Source organism: Pangasianodon hypophthalmus, chromosome 24 (assembly GCF_027358585.1).
Source record: "Pangasianodon hypophthalmus isolate fPanHyp1 chromosome 24, fPanHyp1.pri, whole genome shotgun sequence".
NCBI lineage: Eukaryota > Metazoa > Chordata > Actinopteri > Siluriformes > Pangasiidae > Pangasianodon > Pangasianodon hypophthalmus.
Window position 1 is genome coordinate 19,400,864 of NC_069733.1, and position 17,714 is coordinate 19,418,577.

The 17,714-nt window shown below is 41.2% G+C and overlaps 1 protein-coding gene across 1 annotated transcript in view; it reads right to left on the reverse strand.

Moving 5' to 3' along the window:
• Positions 1 to 16,208, reverse strand: part of galnt9 (polypeptide N-acetylgalactosaminyltransferase 9) — a 108,157-nt gene extending 91,949 nt beyond the window's left edge. The window contains exons 1-3 of the mRNA XM_053228951.1: positions 15,923 to 16,208; positions 15,711 to 15,793; positions 15,201 to 15,595 (exon numbers count right to left, since the gene is read on the reverse strand). Coding sequence (XP_053084926.1) covers positions 15,201 to 15,438 — 238 coding nt within the window. The 5' untranslated portion in view covers positions 15,439 to 15,595; positions 15,711 to 15,793; positions 15,923 to 16,208. The remainder of the gene's footprint in view (positions 1 to 15,200; positions 15,596 to 15,710; positions 15,794 to 15,922) is intronic.
• Between the last annotated feature and the right edge of the window lie 1,506 nt (positions 16,209 to 17,714).

A 17,714-nucleotide genomic window follows, 5' to 3' on the forward strand; every position in this document is an offset into this window, starting at 1 on the left:
TGAAGAGAGAGAATAAAGAGCCGCCGGTGAGGGAACGAGTGTTTATAGCTGCTATAACGTAAGCGACAACAGGAACCAACTCGTTTCACCGTCATTCCAAAACATTAAATGTAACTATAGACATTTAAAAAAAAGTGTGATGTTTCGCTTATTAATAAATTCAGAATTGTAATCGTTGCTGTGGCGTAAGAGGAATAAAACGCTGAATAAAACTGCTGTTAGAGGAAAACAGTGAACTGTCAGGGTGGTTACAGTAACGTCGCTTCACCACAGGATTTTACTGTAACTGTTTTCTTCTGCGTGTGTTTCTTTAACGATCACACAATCAGCTGGAATTAGTGACAGTTCGGATTCAATTCTGAACATTCTGATTATAATTCTCACTCTGACGATTCTTACTGTGATGATTCTAATCTGGATTGTGATGATTCTGATTCAGATTGTGATGATTCTGATTCGGATTGTGAAGATTTTGATTCAAACTGTGATTATACTGATTCAGATTGTGATGATTCTAATTCAGATCATGATGATTCTAATTAAGATCATGATGATTCTAATTAAGATTGTGATGATTCTAATTCAGATCATGATGATTCTAATTAAGATCATGATGATTCTAATCTGGATTGCGATGATTCTGATTCGGATTGTGAAGATTTTGATTCAAACTGTGATTATTCAGATTCTTATTGTGATGATCCTAATTCGGATTGTGATTATTCTGATTCTTCTTGTGATGATTCTGATCCGGATTGTGATGATTCTGATTCTTATTGTGATGATCCTAATTCGGATTGTGATTATTCTGATTGTGCCGATTCTTATTATGACGATTCTGTATTCTGCTAATTACACAGCCAGCTCTTAGTAAACGTGTGCCGGGTTGAACGAACACCTCCCGCAGCGCCGAAGGGTCAGAGTGCACTAACACACCTGCTAATTAACTGATGAGCTGAGTCATACATCTCTGAGCAGGAACATCACCGTACTGCGCCCCAGAACTTTAGTCAGGAACCTCAGAACCTCTGCAGCTTTCATTTTACGTCCACACAGAAACAGAGGAACGGAGGAACAGAGGAACGGAGGAACAGAGGAACGGAGGAATGTTCCACTCGGCATGGCGGCTGTTACTTCAGCGCTGTGTTTATATCTGCATGATGAATTCAGCGTGATTTCTGCACTATGATGAGCCCTTCAGCTCCTCGCTCACACCGCTGCAGCGTTTCTGTCTCTTCCGTAATTAGGATTTGATTAAAGGAAAATGAGTTTCAGCCACCAGGCAGGACAGCTGCACACAAATCTCAGAGTTTCACGACCATCTGCATTAGTTATGGCTCGAATCTACGCGTACAAAAGAAATATAATAAAATATAATAAAAACAAATTGCAAAGACGGTAGAAGAACAAAAGAAATAAAGAAGAAAGCACAAACACCAAAAACTCAATTAAATAAATTAGTGTTTAAATTAGATTCTGTTAGTATTCTACTTTTTTATATATTCAATCTTCTATTTCACTGCAATTTTGTATTTCTTGTAAATATTATTATTATTATTGTTATTTTTTTAAATCTAATTTCACAGCTCGATATTAAAATCTTTTTTTTTTAATACAGGATATGACGTGAGCAGAACCGTCACAGATTCTCTTTCATTCTGACGTTTAAATCATAAAGTGTTATTCTCGTACAGGTTTCGTAAAGACGGAGGATAAAAAAATGTTATCACTCGCTACGCAAAATAAGGTAACGGTGATAAAGAGATTCGGTCTCAGACGTGTCAGTGTTGTGATTTAAGCGTTCTGCCTCATCCTCACACGCAGGATATCGACCGGAGCTCCTTCAGGATTCATGTGAGATTAAATCCTTAAAATTTACTTTATACACTTATTATATATATATAAATGATCCAGAGCTACAGAATTTAACCACAAAACCTTCACACTGCTTCATATGTCTGTTTTCACTGTTAAAGCACGATGATCTGTTTGACATGAAATGTCTGGTTTTAATTTTTTTTTTGCTGAAAGTGTGTTACAGTAAAATACTGAGTGACGAGGTGGTGTGATGCGGCGCAGTCGCTTGGACAAAATGGGACGGTTCTGATTCTGACGATTCTGATTCGGATGATTGTTATTGCGATGATTCAGATTCAGATTCAGATTATTCTGATTCGGATTCTGACGATTCTGATTTGGATTGTGATGACTCTTATTATGACGATTCTGATTTGAATTCTGATTTGGATTCTGCAGATTCTGATTCTGATGATTCTTATTATGATGATACTGATTCAGTTTCCGATCGTTGTGATTCAGATTGTGATGATCTTTACTGTGACGATCCTGATTCTGATTATTCTGATCCGGCTTGTAATGACTCTTACTATGACGATTCTAATTTGAATTCTGATTCCTATTCTGACGATTCAGATTCAGATTGTGATGATTCTTATTCTGATGATTCTGACACGGATACAGATGATTCAGATTCTGACGATTCTTATTATGATGATACTGATTTGTTTTCTGATCGTTGTGATTCAGATTGTGATGATCTTTACTGTGACGATCCTGATTCAGATTCTGATTATTCTTATTTTCATGATTCTGATTCTCGCCATTCCAATTCTTTTGATTCTGATTCTGATTATTTTGATCCAGATTCTGATGATTTTGAATCGGATTCTGACAATTCTTATTATAACGATTCTAATTTGAATTCTGATTCATATTCTGACGATTCTGATTCTGAAAATTCTGATTTGGATTCTCACAACTCTGATTCAGATTGCAATGATTCTTATTCTGATGATTCTGACTCGGATTTGGATGATTCAGATTCAGATTCTGACGATTCTTATTATGATGATACCGATTCGGATTCTGATCGTTGTGATTCGGATTGTGATGATCTTTATTGTGATGATTCTGATTCTGATTCTGACGATTCTTATTATCATGATTCGGATTCTCGCCACTCCATTTCTGATGATTCTGATTCTTACCCGATATGCCATACACTTGTTTGCGGTTACATTCCCTACTCACCTTTGCTTCGACCTTTGCTTGTTTAGATCAAACCTGAAGCAGCCTGATTGTGTGTGTTATAACCCTCTCACTGTACTGCTGGAATGTGGCTTAGGTAAAATCTGGCTACATCTGTATTGCTGTGAAATGTACAGAGACAGCCTGAGGCTATAGGGCACAACATCACTAAGCAGTGAAGACTTGAAGACTGCAGCAGGGATTAAGAAACTCAGGCAGGCTGAAAGGGGCTGAAAGTTGAGTGGTGCATTGCGAAAGCACACAGATGTCTGGCCTCGTCTTGAATCTACAAACACGCGGCCACAAATCTGCCGAAAACATTTCACAGCCGTCACTCAGTCCATATTAGATAGATTTCAGTTTCTCAAACAGCTAAAAACCAGATGTATTCTCATCTCAGCACAACTAAGTGAAATTTCAAGTCAGCTTTAAAATAAACACAGTTCAGATGTGCACCATCGCCAGCGTGTATCTTCGTCATGCGTCCGCTCACATCCTGTTCACTTCTTCAACATTAAATGTAACTATAAATGGATAAAAAAGTAGGATGCGTCGTACCTTAACAAATAAAATATTGTAAGGGTTGGTAAATTGCTGTGGTGTAAGAGGAATAAAACACTCAGAGATGTGCTGTTATAGGAAAACTTCAGGATGATAACAGTAACTCTGCTTCATCACACCAACCTCGCACTCAGTATTTTACTGTAACACACACACACACACACACACACACACACAGTGGAAAATTAAATAGTTTTCATATAAACTGTATGATAGCTGTTAGAACTGAGAGACACCATGTTCTCATCTGTACTGGCCTCTAAAAATAATTTATCATAATTTACTTAACAGTTCTCTCAGTGGCACCGTTCTGTCCGCCTCCACAGTTACATCTGTTTGAACCTGTTTGTAATATTTTCTAATGAACTAATTTTAAAAATCTCGCTTCTCCACACGGAAATGAGTTTTGCATAAACAGCCGTTCTTTTCAACCGCAACTATTCAATTAAAAGCGTGTCAGAAACGCTTGTTCCCGAAGCCACGCTGATCACGTCCGTGTGTCGATGCGAACAGTTGTGAGCTCAGCGAAACGAAATGATCCGTACGCCTCTGCGTTTCGCTGACTCGGCCGCTTTTCACCGTCCAGAGGAAAATGAGTTTGTTTTAGTGTTTACTAATAAACTTACTGCAAGAGAAATTCTGCTTAATACTCCAGAGAGTCATATTCAATGGTTATGAAGCTCAAAGCTGCTGATTCATCTATTTGTTTGCTTGTGAGTGTGTGTGTGTGTGTGTGTGTGTGTGTGTGTGTGTGTGTGTGTGTGTGTTTTGAGATTAATTTGCTTTTTTGGCTGAAAAAAGAGAGCACACCGCAGGACAGTTTTAAATCCAACAGGCTTAAAGAACTGTCATTTACTTCCATTATTAATTCAGTGGTTAATAATTAGAGCTTTAAAATATATATTTTACTGAGTGCTTCATCAATAATAATTATATTGTTTATTTATTCATTTATAATAAATCAAAAGAACAATTAACAAATGAGATCTTTAATATGGGCAAAGAAAGAGAGAGAGAGTAGGACTGAGAGAGATGGGGAGAGAGAGACAGTAGGGCAGAGAGAGAGAGAGAGAGATGGATAGAGAGAGACAGTAGGACAGAGAGAGAGATGGATAGAGAGAGACAGTAGGACAGAGAGAGAGATGGATAGAGAGAGACAGTAGGACAGAGAGAGAGATGGGGAGAGAGAGACAGTAGGACAGAGAGAGAGAGAGAGATGGATAGAGAGAGACAGTAGGACAGAGAGAGAGATGGATAGAGAGAGACAGTAGGACAGAGAGAAATGGGGGGAGAGAGAGAGAGATGGATAGAGAGAGACAGTAGGACAGAGAGAGAGATGGATAGAGAGAGACAGTAGGACAGAGAGAGAGATGGATAGAGAGAGACAGTAGGACAGAGAGAGAGATGGATAGAGAGAGACAGTAGGACAGAGAGAAATGGGGGGAGAGAGAGAGAGATGGATAGAGAGAGACAGTAGGACAGAGAGAGAGATGGATAGAGAGAGACAGTAGGACAGAGGGAGAGATGGGGAGAGAGAGACGGATAGAGAGACAGTAGGGCAGAGAGAGAGAGAGAGAGAGACGGATAGAAAGAGACAGTGGGGCAGAGAGAGAGAGAGAGATGGATAGAGAGAGACAGTAGGACAGAGAGAAATGGGGAGAGAGAGAGAGAGAGAGATGGATAGAGAGAGACAGTAGGACAGAGGGAGAGATGGATAGAGAGAGACAGTAAGAGAGAGAGAGATGGGGAGAGAGAGACAGAGAGAGAGAGACAGTAGGACAGAGAGAGAGAGAGAGAGAGAGAGAGTAGGACAGAGAGACGGATAGAGAGAGACAGTAGGACAGAGAGAGAGACGAATAGAGAGACAGTAGGACAGAGAGAGATATAGATAGAGAGAGACAGTAGGGCAGAGGGAGAGATGGATAGAGAGAGACAGTAGGACAGAGGGAGAGATGGATAGAGAGAGACAGTAGGACAGAGGGAGAGATGGATAGAGAGAGACAGTAGGACAGAGGGAGAGATGGATAGAGAGAGACAGTAGGACAGAGGGAGAGAGAGAGAGAGAGAGAGAGAGAGTAGGACAGAGAGAGATGGATAGAGAGAGAGAGAGAGATGGAGAGAGAGAGACGGGGAGAGAGAGAGAGATGGAGAGAGAGAGAGAGAGAGATGGAGAGAGAGAGACGGGGAGAGAGAGAGAGATGGAGAGAGAGAGACGGATAGAGAGAGACAGTAGGAGAGAGAGAGACAGTAGGAGAGAGAGACAGTAGGAGAGAGAGAGAGAGAGATGGAGAGAGAGAGACAGATAGAGAGAGACAGTAGGAGAGAGAGAGAGAGAGAGAGAGATGGGGAGAGAGAGACGGATAGAGAGAGACAGTAGGACAGAGAGAGAGAGAGAGAGATGGGGAGAGAGAGACGGATAGAGAGAGACAGTAGGAGAGAGAAAGAGAGAGAGATGGAGAGAGAGAGACTGGGAGAGAGAGAGAGATGGGGAGAGAGAGACGGATAGAGAGAGACAGTAGGACAGAGAGAGAGAGAGAGATGGAGAGAGAGAGACGGATAGAGAGAGACAGTAGGAGAGAGAAAGAGAGAGAGATGGAGAGAGAGAGACTGGGAGAGAGAGAGAGATGGAGAGAGAGAGACGGATAGAGAGAGACAGTAGGACAGAGAGTAACTTATTGACCGCTCACTGAGTTCACATTACTGCGTCTCCTTCTACAGACATCTACACAAACTCGACAGCGGAATGTAGGATATGAACGATTTTCTAACTAACTGGATTTTCATGAACTCGGTTCCTGTGTAGATCAGAAATGTGTTTGTATCCGGTGGGATAAAACAATAAACACTCTAAAATCATTTCTACGACACTCGAGATGACGTTTCTGTTTTTTGCTCCCTGGGTGAAGTGCGTGGCTTTGGGGAGAGAGAGTCTAAAGAAAGCTCGTCTGCGTGTGATTGACTGAAAAGTGGACGAGCTCATGACAGTGATAACGGAGAGAGGAAATCTCTGTGCTGGTTTTGTGAATTTTAAGCGATGCCATGTTTGTACCTCATCCAGCCATCTGCAGTATTCACGCTGTGCTTCACGTTTCACCTACAGAATGAGACTCGTCTCCGCGAGCGCTGCCCTAAATTACACACCAAGCATCTGTGCTGCATTTATTCTGCCTCTGGACTGAGATATACCCCCCTGCCGAGAAAGATTTAAACGCCTAATTAATCAACACGACAACAAAAACTACAGTAACTGAAAGTCCTGAGAGGGTTTTAAACGCCAAAGTCTGAGATCGCTTCACAAAGACCTGATTTACGACACACACGTCACAGTGCGTGAGCTCAAACACATCCAAACGTTTATTTCCAGCTAAATAAACACAATACATGTGGAACAGTTCAGCTTCTTCAGCTTACATCATACATTCTGACCTATCAGCGCACTGTGGGCGTGTCCCAAATCACTCTGACCCTGTTCACTAGCATCAGCGCACTGTGGGCGTGTCCCAAATCACTCTGACTCTATTCGCTATCATCAGCGCACTGTGGGCGTGTCCCAAATCACTCTGACTCTATTCGCTATCATCAGCGCACTGTGGGCGTGTCCCAAATCACTCTGACCCTGTTCACTAGCATCAGCGCACTGTGGGCGTGTCCCAAATCACTCTGACCCTGTTCACTAGCATCAGCGCACTGTGGGCGTGTCCCAAATCACTCTGACTCTATTCGCTATTATCAGCGCACTGTGGGCGTGTCCCAAATCACTCTGACTCTATTCGCTATCATCAGCGCACTGTGGGCGTGTCCCAAATCACTCTGACCCTGTTCACTAGCATCAGCGCACTGTGGGCGTGTCCCAAATCACTCTGACTCTGTTCACTAGCATCAGCGCACTGTGGGCGTGTCCCAAATCTCTCTGACTCTATTCGCTATCATCAGCGCACTGTGGGCGTGTCCCAAATCACTCTGACTCTGTTCACTAGCCTCAGCCCACTGTGGGCGTGTCCCAAATCACTCTGACCCTGTTCACTAACATCAGTCCACTGTGGGCGTGTCCCAAATCACTCTGACCCTGTTCACTAGCATCAGTCCTCTGTGGGCGTGTCCCAAATCACCCTGACCCTGTTCACTAACATCAGTCCTCTGTGGGCGTGTCCCAAATCACTCTGACCCTCTTTGTTATAATCCGCGCACTGTGGGCGTGTCCCAAATCTCTCTGACCCTGTTCACTAGCATCAGTCCTCTGTGGGCGTGTCCCAAATCACTCTGACCCTCTTTGTTATAATCCGCGCACTGTGGGCGTGTCCCAAATCACTCTGACCCTGTTCACTAGCATCAGTCCTCTGTGGGCGTGTCCCAAATCACTCTGACCCTCTTTGTTATAATCCGCGCACTGTGGGCGTGTCCCAAATCTCTCTGACCCTGTTCACTAGCATCAGCCCACTGTGGGCGTGTCCCAAATCACTCTGACCCTGTTCACTAGCATCAGTCCACTGTGGGCGTGTCCCAAATCACTCTGACCCTGTTCACTAGCATCAGCCCACTGTGGGCGTGTCCCAAATCACTCTGACCCTGTTCACTAACATCAGTCCACTGTGGGCGTGTCCCAAATCACCCTGACCCTGTTCACTAACATCAGCGCACTGTGGGCGTGTCCCAAATCACTCTGACCCTGTTCACTACACAACTCACGATCAGGAATACACAGTGGGCGTGTCCCAAGTCACACACCACATTTGCTATATCACCATCAGTGCACTATGGGCGTGTTTAGTAGCATCAGTCCACTGTGGGCGTGTCCCAAACCACACAAACTATTCACTACAACACCATCATCAGTCCACTGTGGGCGCCAGGAAAGCAGCCATTTTGAAAAAGCAGATTTTTTGGAGCTTCCGATGTTTTTTTACAGAAAAGCACAGAGTGACACTGAGCACTTTTTACCTCTTGACCAATCAGATTGCAAGTTGTGGGTGAGAAGGTCAGAAAATCAAACATGGAGGACAGAGTGTGAGTGAGTGAATATAATATAATAGACGAGAACGCTCAGATGAGGTTAGATGACGCATGCTAGGAAAAAAAAAAAAAGAGTCTGATCTGTAATCACACGCATGAAATGCGAAATTATTTCCCCAAACTGTACGGCGTCCTTGTGGCTGATAGATAACCGTCCTGAGAGAGCGATCGCGCTCTAACCACACTGCACAACATTTAAACACGGAGGACTTTCCCCAGAGGAACCTTTATAATTACACACAAAATTACAAAACCACAAAAACAGGCTGCGGGTTTATAAAAACACACGCTGTTCTCGGGTACGGTTTAATTACTGTTTGTGAAAGATTTAAAAGGTTTCAGGTGATTGTGGTTGATAACATCACATCTGGAGTAGAACAGGAAATAAATCCAGCACAAGGCAAAGTCACGTAACCGTTACTGACAATAACGCAGAGTTTACTATAATAAATAAGTAATATACACTGTGTGTGTGTGTGTGTGTGTGTGTGTGTGTTGCAGTAAAATATCGAGTGACAGGATGGTGTGATGATGCTGAGCTACTGTAACAACCCTGAATTGATTATTTTCCTATAACAGCACGTCCACAAGTGTTTTATTCCTCTTACACTGCAACAGTTTAACAACGTTTACAAGTTTTCATTTATTAAAGTTGAAAAGCAACATGTAACACTTCTATCTGTTTATAGCAGCATTTAATGTCAGCGTTTTATTCCTCTTACGCCACAGCAACGATTACAATTCTGAATATATTAATAAGCGAAACATCACACTTTTTTTTAAATGTCTATAGTTACATTTAATGTTTTGGAATGACGGTGAAACGAGTTAGTTCTTGTTGTCACTTACGTTATAGCAGCTATAAACACTCGTTCCCTCACCGGCGGCTCTTTATTCTCTCTCTTCACGTTAATAAGCCACAAAAATAACTCGCAGCTTGTCGTGTTCCCGAGAAACCGCAAAGAAGCGTAAACTCCTCTGTCCTGAAGATGTCGGAAAACTTAAAGTAACAGTTTTACCTCTGACACTGGAGACTCCTTCCATAAATGTTACACAAACATCTCCTTACAGAAAACGTCAACGCTGTTATTAGCAGAGCATTCCGCTGTACACGTCCCTGTGAACGAGCCGTTGCTATAGAAACGATAACGTATCAGAGCGAGCGCATTAATATAAACCTGCGCTACTGTCAGAGCTGCTGTTCTAGAAAACTAATCAACACCTTCTGACCAATCAGAATCCAGGATTCGACAGCGCTGCGGTTGTTATTGTTCTATTAGAGAGGAGATTGTTATTTTGTATAAATTTGAAGAAATTATGTTCAGAAAAGGAAAATTTCAATAAAACCTGGAGCCTACTGTGTGAATTTGTGTTAAAAATGTATAGAAATAAATAGAATAAAAGCAAGATACAGCGTAAGGATGAAGAAGTAGCGCATGTGCTGTAAATAATAAACACTAAGTGAAGTACACGTAGTTTTACTCTGATCTGTTCATGACTTTTTCAGATGCTCTATATAGTTTATCACTTTTAGAGAATTTAGTGCAGTATTAAAGAGGTATAAAAGCGTGGCTACATGGCGAAGCTTATGGAGACGTCTCGAGGATCGGATGTTGAAAAGCGGTTTCTTTTTGGCTCTCCTTCAAATTCAGAAAGAGATCATTCAGAGTGACAGAGTGACCGCCTTCATACACACGACGACGGCACTGCGGAATAACAATAAGCTCGGATGGAAGCTTTCCAAACGACTGCAGCGAGGAGACTTTCAGCACACTGTGCTCATAATTATAAGACTGAAGGAAAAAAAAAGGGGAGGGGGATGAGAGGGGAGAGGGATGAATCAGAAATGAAACTCTGATGAAACCGAGTCAGCCTTCGAGTACTGAAATAAAACTTCTGAACAGCTTCAAGCGGAACTTCTCTCAAACATCAGACGTACAAAATGTGAAATTTTGCTCACTTGCTTTTGTACAAGGCTAATAACATAGCTAACAACTCACTGGAAGCTTATAGCCTCCGGTTTAGCATCACGCAAAAAAGAACTGGCGGAAATTCGAACTAATTTGCATTATAATATTATAAGATGCGGATTGTCGCCAGCGTGCTTGTTCGAACACTGAGGTTCAGTGTTAAGCGTCGTTTTAAAGATTAATAGGAGTTTTTTTTTTTGCTGTAACTGACTACATAAAACAGCACTCTCAGAAATAAAGGTGCTCAACTGTACCAGTCCTAATGGCTGATGTGGTTCCAGCAAGAGGACACGTTTTTGTAGCGTACTAACGTAGTTTTTTACCCGTGAGAAAGAGCGTGTGGAGGCAGTTAGAGTAATGCGTTAAGAGTAACATCACTCTCGATGACGGAACAGTGCAGTTAAATTTACGCTACCTTTATTACTGAGAGTGTTTTGAATTAACGCGGTGTTCCTTGGTGTAGTGTGTGCACGAACTCAACACTGTAGAACTGTAGAGGTAGTAAAACTCCGGGGTGCGCCGCCCTAGTGGGGTGCAAAGGAACTGCACAGAGGGTGCAGGTGAGATTTAAAAAAAATAATAATACATTTACGGCATTTGGCAGACGCTCCAGACAGATTTACGTTTATCTAAAGCAGAGACAGCTCGACATTGATAGGATTTGAACTCACGACCATCCAATCAAGTCCACTGAACTACCACTACCTCAAAAAAACAGCTTCTCCGACGAGGAACCGAACCCCAATCATCAGCGTGACAGGCGGAGCTCCTGTCCACTATAATCGAGAGAAAAAAGTCTGTACAAATAAAAATTTACGTTTACACATTTTGCGTACGAACGCAAAAAAAAATATGCCAAAAACAGCAGATTGAAACATGAATCTGAAACGATTTCCCGTTTTGAGACGCTGATGTTTCGCCCTTGCTTTTTTTTTTTCACTGTAAATCAGATTATTTTTCTAAAATTAATTCTATTAGTGTGTGTCCACGTTAACTATCAGCAAATAAGTATATAACATCAGTTAACTTTTGTTTATTAGCGACGCCACTGAAATATCTCACGCGCAAACAAAAAAAACATCACTTTCGATTTTCAGCTGACAGAAAAAAAAAAGAAAGAAATTAGACTAGGAAGATCTATCCATCCATCCTTCCATCCATTTTCTGTACCGCTTATCCTACACACAACACTACGGACAATTCAGAGATGCTGATCAGCCTACAACGCATGTCTGTGGACTGGGGAGGAAACCGGAGTACCCAGAGGAAACCCCCTGAAGAACAAGAAGAACATGCAAACTCAGGCTAGGAAGATAAAAACATTAAATAAACCTACAACGCTGCGTAAAATCGAACACTTTATAAATAATGTTGACGGTAACGATGACGGGACAGTGATCTAAAATGCTGTTGGTTTGCTTTTCACTTTTTCCAAACGGTTTCAAGAAGGACATGAGAGCATAAAATTTTTGTAAAAAGAATTATCTCAAAAGTTTAGGCTTCAAAAAATGTTGCTTCTTAACGTTCACTGTGTTAATCGCCTTCCGCTGTTAATAACAGTGAAAAATATGATTTTTTCCTTTATGTAAATTATGTCACTATTTCTATTATCACATTGTTTTACATTCTGAAATGTATCTGTGTCCGTGTCCTTGGTACCCAGAAAGACGTTTATAAATAAAAACGATATTATTATTGAACTCTCGCTCTTGAAAACGTGTCAGAAATGACACTAAAGTTAATTACATCATCCATCAAATCACTCAGATGTGTTACATCATCATTTATTTATTTATTTTTTTTTTAGAAATAAAAGTACAAACTGTACTTTAACTTGTTTCTGGAACAATACCATCAACGAGACTTTTGCTATCTTTTACCGGAAAATGTGAGTATCGTGTAGCTTTAATAAAATAATTGAAGTTCCATACAGTGAAGTCTCTGTTAAATGAAACCTTCTCTGTGAAACACGTTAAATACGTACGCTCTTCGCCAAAAAAAGAGGACCAGTATGAAGCTTTTAATGGTCTTAAGAACAAATCATTGCTCAGGAATTACTTTTGCTTTAGTGAACTCTTCGTTTGGGGGAAAAGCTAGAAACAGGGAAATTCACTTCTATAATCTTCTTGCACACAAAATCGTGATAACGATTAAAATCTTTGATGTAAAATTCAAACTAACGCATGTCTGAGTGTACAAACTTTTCCAAAAATATCTTCTGGAATTTTTTATCTTAAACGATTAGTGATTATTTGGTTTTCTGCCGCACCTGATGCAGCTCATCAAGAGCCACAAGGTTTAAACATTTAAAGAAATCAAAAGGAAAAGCTCTCGCATACTAACTTTCTTTTCTTGCTCATTTCCTGACCAATGATTTGTTGTTAAGATCATTAAAAGCTTCATATTTTGGCATTTTGAGCTTTTTTTTTTTTTGCCCAGGAGTGTACGTACTGTGCAGTATATTAAAACATATTTGTGGGTTTTTTTTAGAGATTCTGGTGCTAACTTGTCGGTTGATTCTTGGGAGAAGTTAGCGGTCTTGTCTCGAGCTGATGTCAAGCGCTAGCGCAGTTACAGTGACGTTTAATAGCAGAAAATAAATTCGACGTTCAGGTTTCTATTAACGCCTGACAGAAAAAAAACAAAAAAACAAAAACACGTCTTCTGTCTCAGCATTTCCCAGCGAAGTTCATCGTCACATTATTAGGATTAGTGAAGACTTTGTAGCAAACGCTGGATGCAAAAAAAGTCCCAGAATGCACTGCAGGTCTACGCCGCTGATTTACAGCAGAGACTCGGCTCGGCTAGTTAGCGACGTACGAGATGACGAGCGTGACGATGGCGCTGACGGCGATGTTAGAGTGAAAGTTAAAAGCTGTGTGAAGTTGGCACCCCATATAAATAAACTGTCACCAAAACTATACCACTCGTTTGAGCTGTGTTTGTGCCGCAAAAACGAACGTTTGTGCTGGTTTGGCGTTCAAGATATTAAACATTCTTTTTTGGCTGCAGTGACTTCACTCTCCACCCCACATCGTCCAACTTGTATCAAATTGGTGCCGTTCGTTTGTGCTCGAATTGTGCCGGTTTGTGCCATTAAAACAAATTTTACTTTAAAAGTTACTTTCCTTCCCGAGATATAACGAGAAGAATTTTGGGAGCAGTGACGTCACTCTCCACGCCATATTGTTTAAATCACCCCAAACAGAAAGAAACGCGGTTACAAGGATTTTTTCTTAAATATAACAAAAAGCGAACCTTCCCTCAGGTGCCGTTACGTTCGTACGTACGTTCTCTACTCCACGTCGTCCAAATCGCTCCAGACTGGCGCTGTTCGTTTGTGCTCGATTTGTTCCGGTTTGTGCCGTTAAAACAAACGATGTAGCTTCCCTTCATGAGATACGAGAAGAACGTTTTCGGGAGCGCTGACGTCACTCTCCATCCCACGTCGTCTAAATCGCTTCTGCTTTGTGCTGTAGAAAGAAACAACATAACTTGTTCCCATCTTTAGACATTAGCTATGTTTAGGCTTCACGCGGCGCTGCTGCGCAGACCGATCGGCGTAAACACCAAAGTACCGCGAGAGCGTAGTTCTGCGATCAGTACTGCGTAATTCGCCAATCGTTCTCGTGGTACTTTGAGGTCATACGTCCATCCAGGCGCGGATTAACGCACAGGCTTGATTGGCCAGATTTTTTTTATTTTATTTTAAAATAACAAAGAAAAGACCTTTATTGGTCCATAAGAAATATAACAAAAAATAAGCCGGTGATTGGACAGAAACCCGCAAAAGTGTTTTCTGACCAATCTGACACGATTTGGACGACGTGGCGCGGAGAGTGACGTCACGCAGCCAAAAAAAGAATGTTTAATATCTTGAACGCCAAACGCAGCACAAACGTTCGTTTTTTGCGGCACAAATTTTTGCGGCACAAACGCAGCACAAACGAATGGTATAGTTTTGGTGACAATTTAGCCAAAGCTAAAGCTTCGGAAGCTGATCTGTTTGAGCAGAGTGCACAGACGAGGAAAGCTAAAAGACTAAAGCGCCGCCGCATCGCTCTCTTTCAGAAATAAATCTCGGACGCAGGTGTTGATCTTAAAGATCTGGGTGGATGTAACTTTAAAGCTTTGCTCTAGAAGCGAAGCACCTTACCAGGTAAAAGATACGTACTAAAAGTACCACATCGCACCACGCTAAAGGTTCTTAGGTACCGAAGGTACCGAACCACAGGTACTGTGAGGTACGTAATGGTACCTTTATTTCTGAGACATTTTAAACCTACAACCCAGGATTCCCGGTTCAATCCTGAGCTCGGGTTACTGTCCCAGTGGGTTTCCTCAGGGTTCTCCGGTTTCCTCCCACCTCACAAAAACATGGCAGAAGGTGACCTGGCTACGCTAAACTGCGCTTTAAGCGTGAATGTGTGACGGATTGACGTCGCATCCGGGATGTATTCCCACGTCACACTTCAGGATATACTCCGGATGCTCCATGACCCTGACTGGGATAACGGTCTTCCTGTAGATGAATGAGTGAAAGAAGAAAGAAACAGAAGAGTGCACACACGTTATAACGGAGTTTATTGGGACGTGAATGAACACGCGTACCGTTGAGCTGGTTGTACACCACGTCCTCCAGCCTCTCCAGCCTCTGCAGGATGGACTGCCGGTCCGTCTCGGTAACTTTGCCGTGTCGGGTCCGAGCGCGCGCCTCCGCAGACCTGCCGAGCTGCACGAGCTCCTCGGACCGGTCCTGGATCCGGCAGTACACCGAGAACAACACGATGCCGACGAACACCAGGATGTTCACCGTCAGCAAAGTTTTGATTTTCCGTGCCGCAGCCATTTACCAAAAATAAATTAATCAATCAATAAAACAAACGTTCCGCAGATCTGATCAGATCAGATCTGACTAGATTAGAGCCGGTCCGATCTCAGCGCTTCTGCGTTTAGAGGTGTAGTAGATGATGAGGAGGATGATGCTGAGAGGTCATTTCTGTAGCCTATATAATGTCACATTCACATCAGGACAACAAAAATGTAAGAAGAAAGATTAGGAAAGTCATCATTATTATCATTATTATTATTGTTATTATTATTATTATTGTTTTTTTTTACCTCAGGATTTTCCCTTCAGCCTCCATTGTGCCTTAAACACCACAGCTGCATCATCTCCGAGCTTTATATCCCCTATCTCAGAGCTTCAACCAAAAAACAGCACAAAAACACACACTGTGGAAGCTTTAGAAATCTTCTCCACCACAAACAGGAAGATATTTGATAAAGAAATCAGTTAAATGGCGGTTTCTGGTGTCCAGTCGCAGCTTTACCGTTAGCAGCATCCTCCTATTTTTTAACCGCTACATCCCTGCTTTCTCGGTCGAAGAAAACGGCGATGTATTCCCCACTTCACAGGAAGCTCACACAATAAATAAATATTATAAATAAATCACTGAGAAAACACCGTATTTTTCAGAAATTGTTTTTTTTTTCTTTACCACAGAAGCCTGAGGAGAAGAAGGAGGAAAAAAACCGTTACTCTGAGGCGATGTGCTGAGCTCGCGCACTGACAGCGACGCAGCTCTCTCTCTGCTCGCGCGAGCTCCAGTTCCCCCGCGCGCGCGCGCTCTCTCTCTCTCTCTCTTTATTCCCGCCCTAATCTGCGCTGCCTTCTCCAGCACGCGCCGTGACGTCACCGAAAACTCATAAATATGCAAATCAGACGATATAAATATTCAAAAAAAAAGGGAGCATGAACCTTGTGGACGCTGAGAGCTTCATATTTCCAATTTACACTGAACAAATCATAAGCCTGATGTTTAGTTATTTTAATTTTAAGTTATTTTAACTTAATTTTTAACTTTTTTATTATTATTATTTAAATTTAATTAAAAGTTCATTTAAATTTTAATTTGAAATGATTTCTGAAAATATGATAATGTTATTAACATAATGATTTTTTCTTTGGATGAAAAACACTGTTGAAGGTAAACATAAAAAAAACTTATTTTATTTTATTTTATTATTTTTTTTTTTTACTCTGCTGTCTTGAAAACTTCATAATTTTTAACCGACTACAGTTTGTGTTCAGAGTTGCTAATTTAATTCCAAAAAGCCGCGTCAGCGTCTCCGTGAGGAAAGTTGCTGGTATTCAGAGTCGGGTTCTGCAGCTGCTTCAGTGGATTTTCTGAGCTCCACATTCAGATGATTAAAATCAGCTGCGTGTAGTTCACACCTCCGAGGTTACCTACAGCGTCCAGACCACCGGCTTTAACACAAACACTCACCTTTAAACCTCAAAACTACAAAATCTGGGATAGAAAATGCGGACTGAAGAAGGGAAAGTGTTTTTTTTTTCTTCTTGAAATGTAATACGCTGTAACATAAAAACAAGAGAGAATTTAAAACTGAAAAATAAAAGAGTAATCTGATGATGTCTGATGAGAAGATGAGAAGATGGCGAGTGTTGAAATAAATGGAACAGGAGTCTCGTATATCAGCGATATATTACTGCATGAATAGAGCTCGCTGTAATGATCACATTAATCACTGGTTTAATTTAACAAAATGGCTTCCACGCTCATTATTCAGCAGCACAGAGAATAGCACTTGATCCAGCGCAGCCTGTTATTTTACATTTTATTTAGTTTTTTATATCGCGCTCTGATATAAAGTTACTCGAGCGCAACTTAATGAAGCCACGAGACACTAAATGGAGGTGATGAAATCGTAATGTGTGTGCGGGATGTAGGAGATTTTATCAGACTATCAGATAATAGTCTATAATGATATTCTTTGGACAGAAAACCCAACTTTTCACTGGTATTAAAAGTTCATAAACTGTCTGCGCATCTGGATAAAAATGTGAATAAAGTAGATTTTAGCTGAAAACTAGCCTACTTGCAATGTGTTTATATACAGGGTTAATTTATTGAGAGATATTTACTCTAAAATATTACACAACTATTATCTAAGTAATTTAGATAATATGATGACTTTTTTGTTCATAAAAATATACTTTTTAATGTATAGTGCATGAAAAAAGAATGTATAGTGCATATAAAAGAATTGCTAATTCTATAACATGCTAATATCTAGCTCTTATTTTAATTTTGGTGGTCT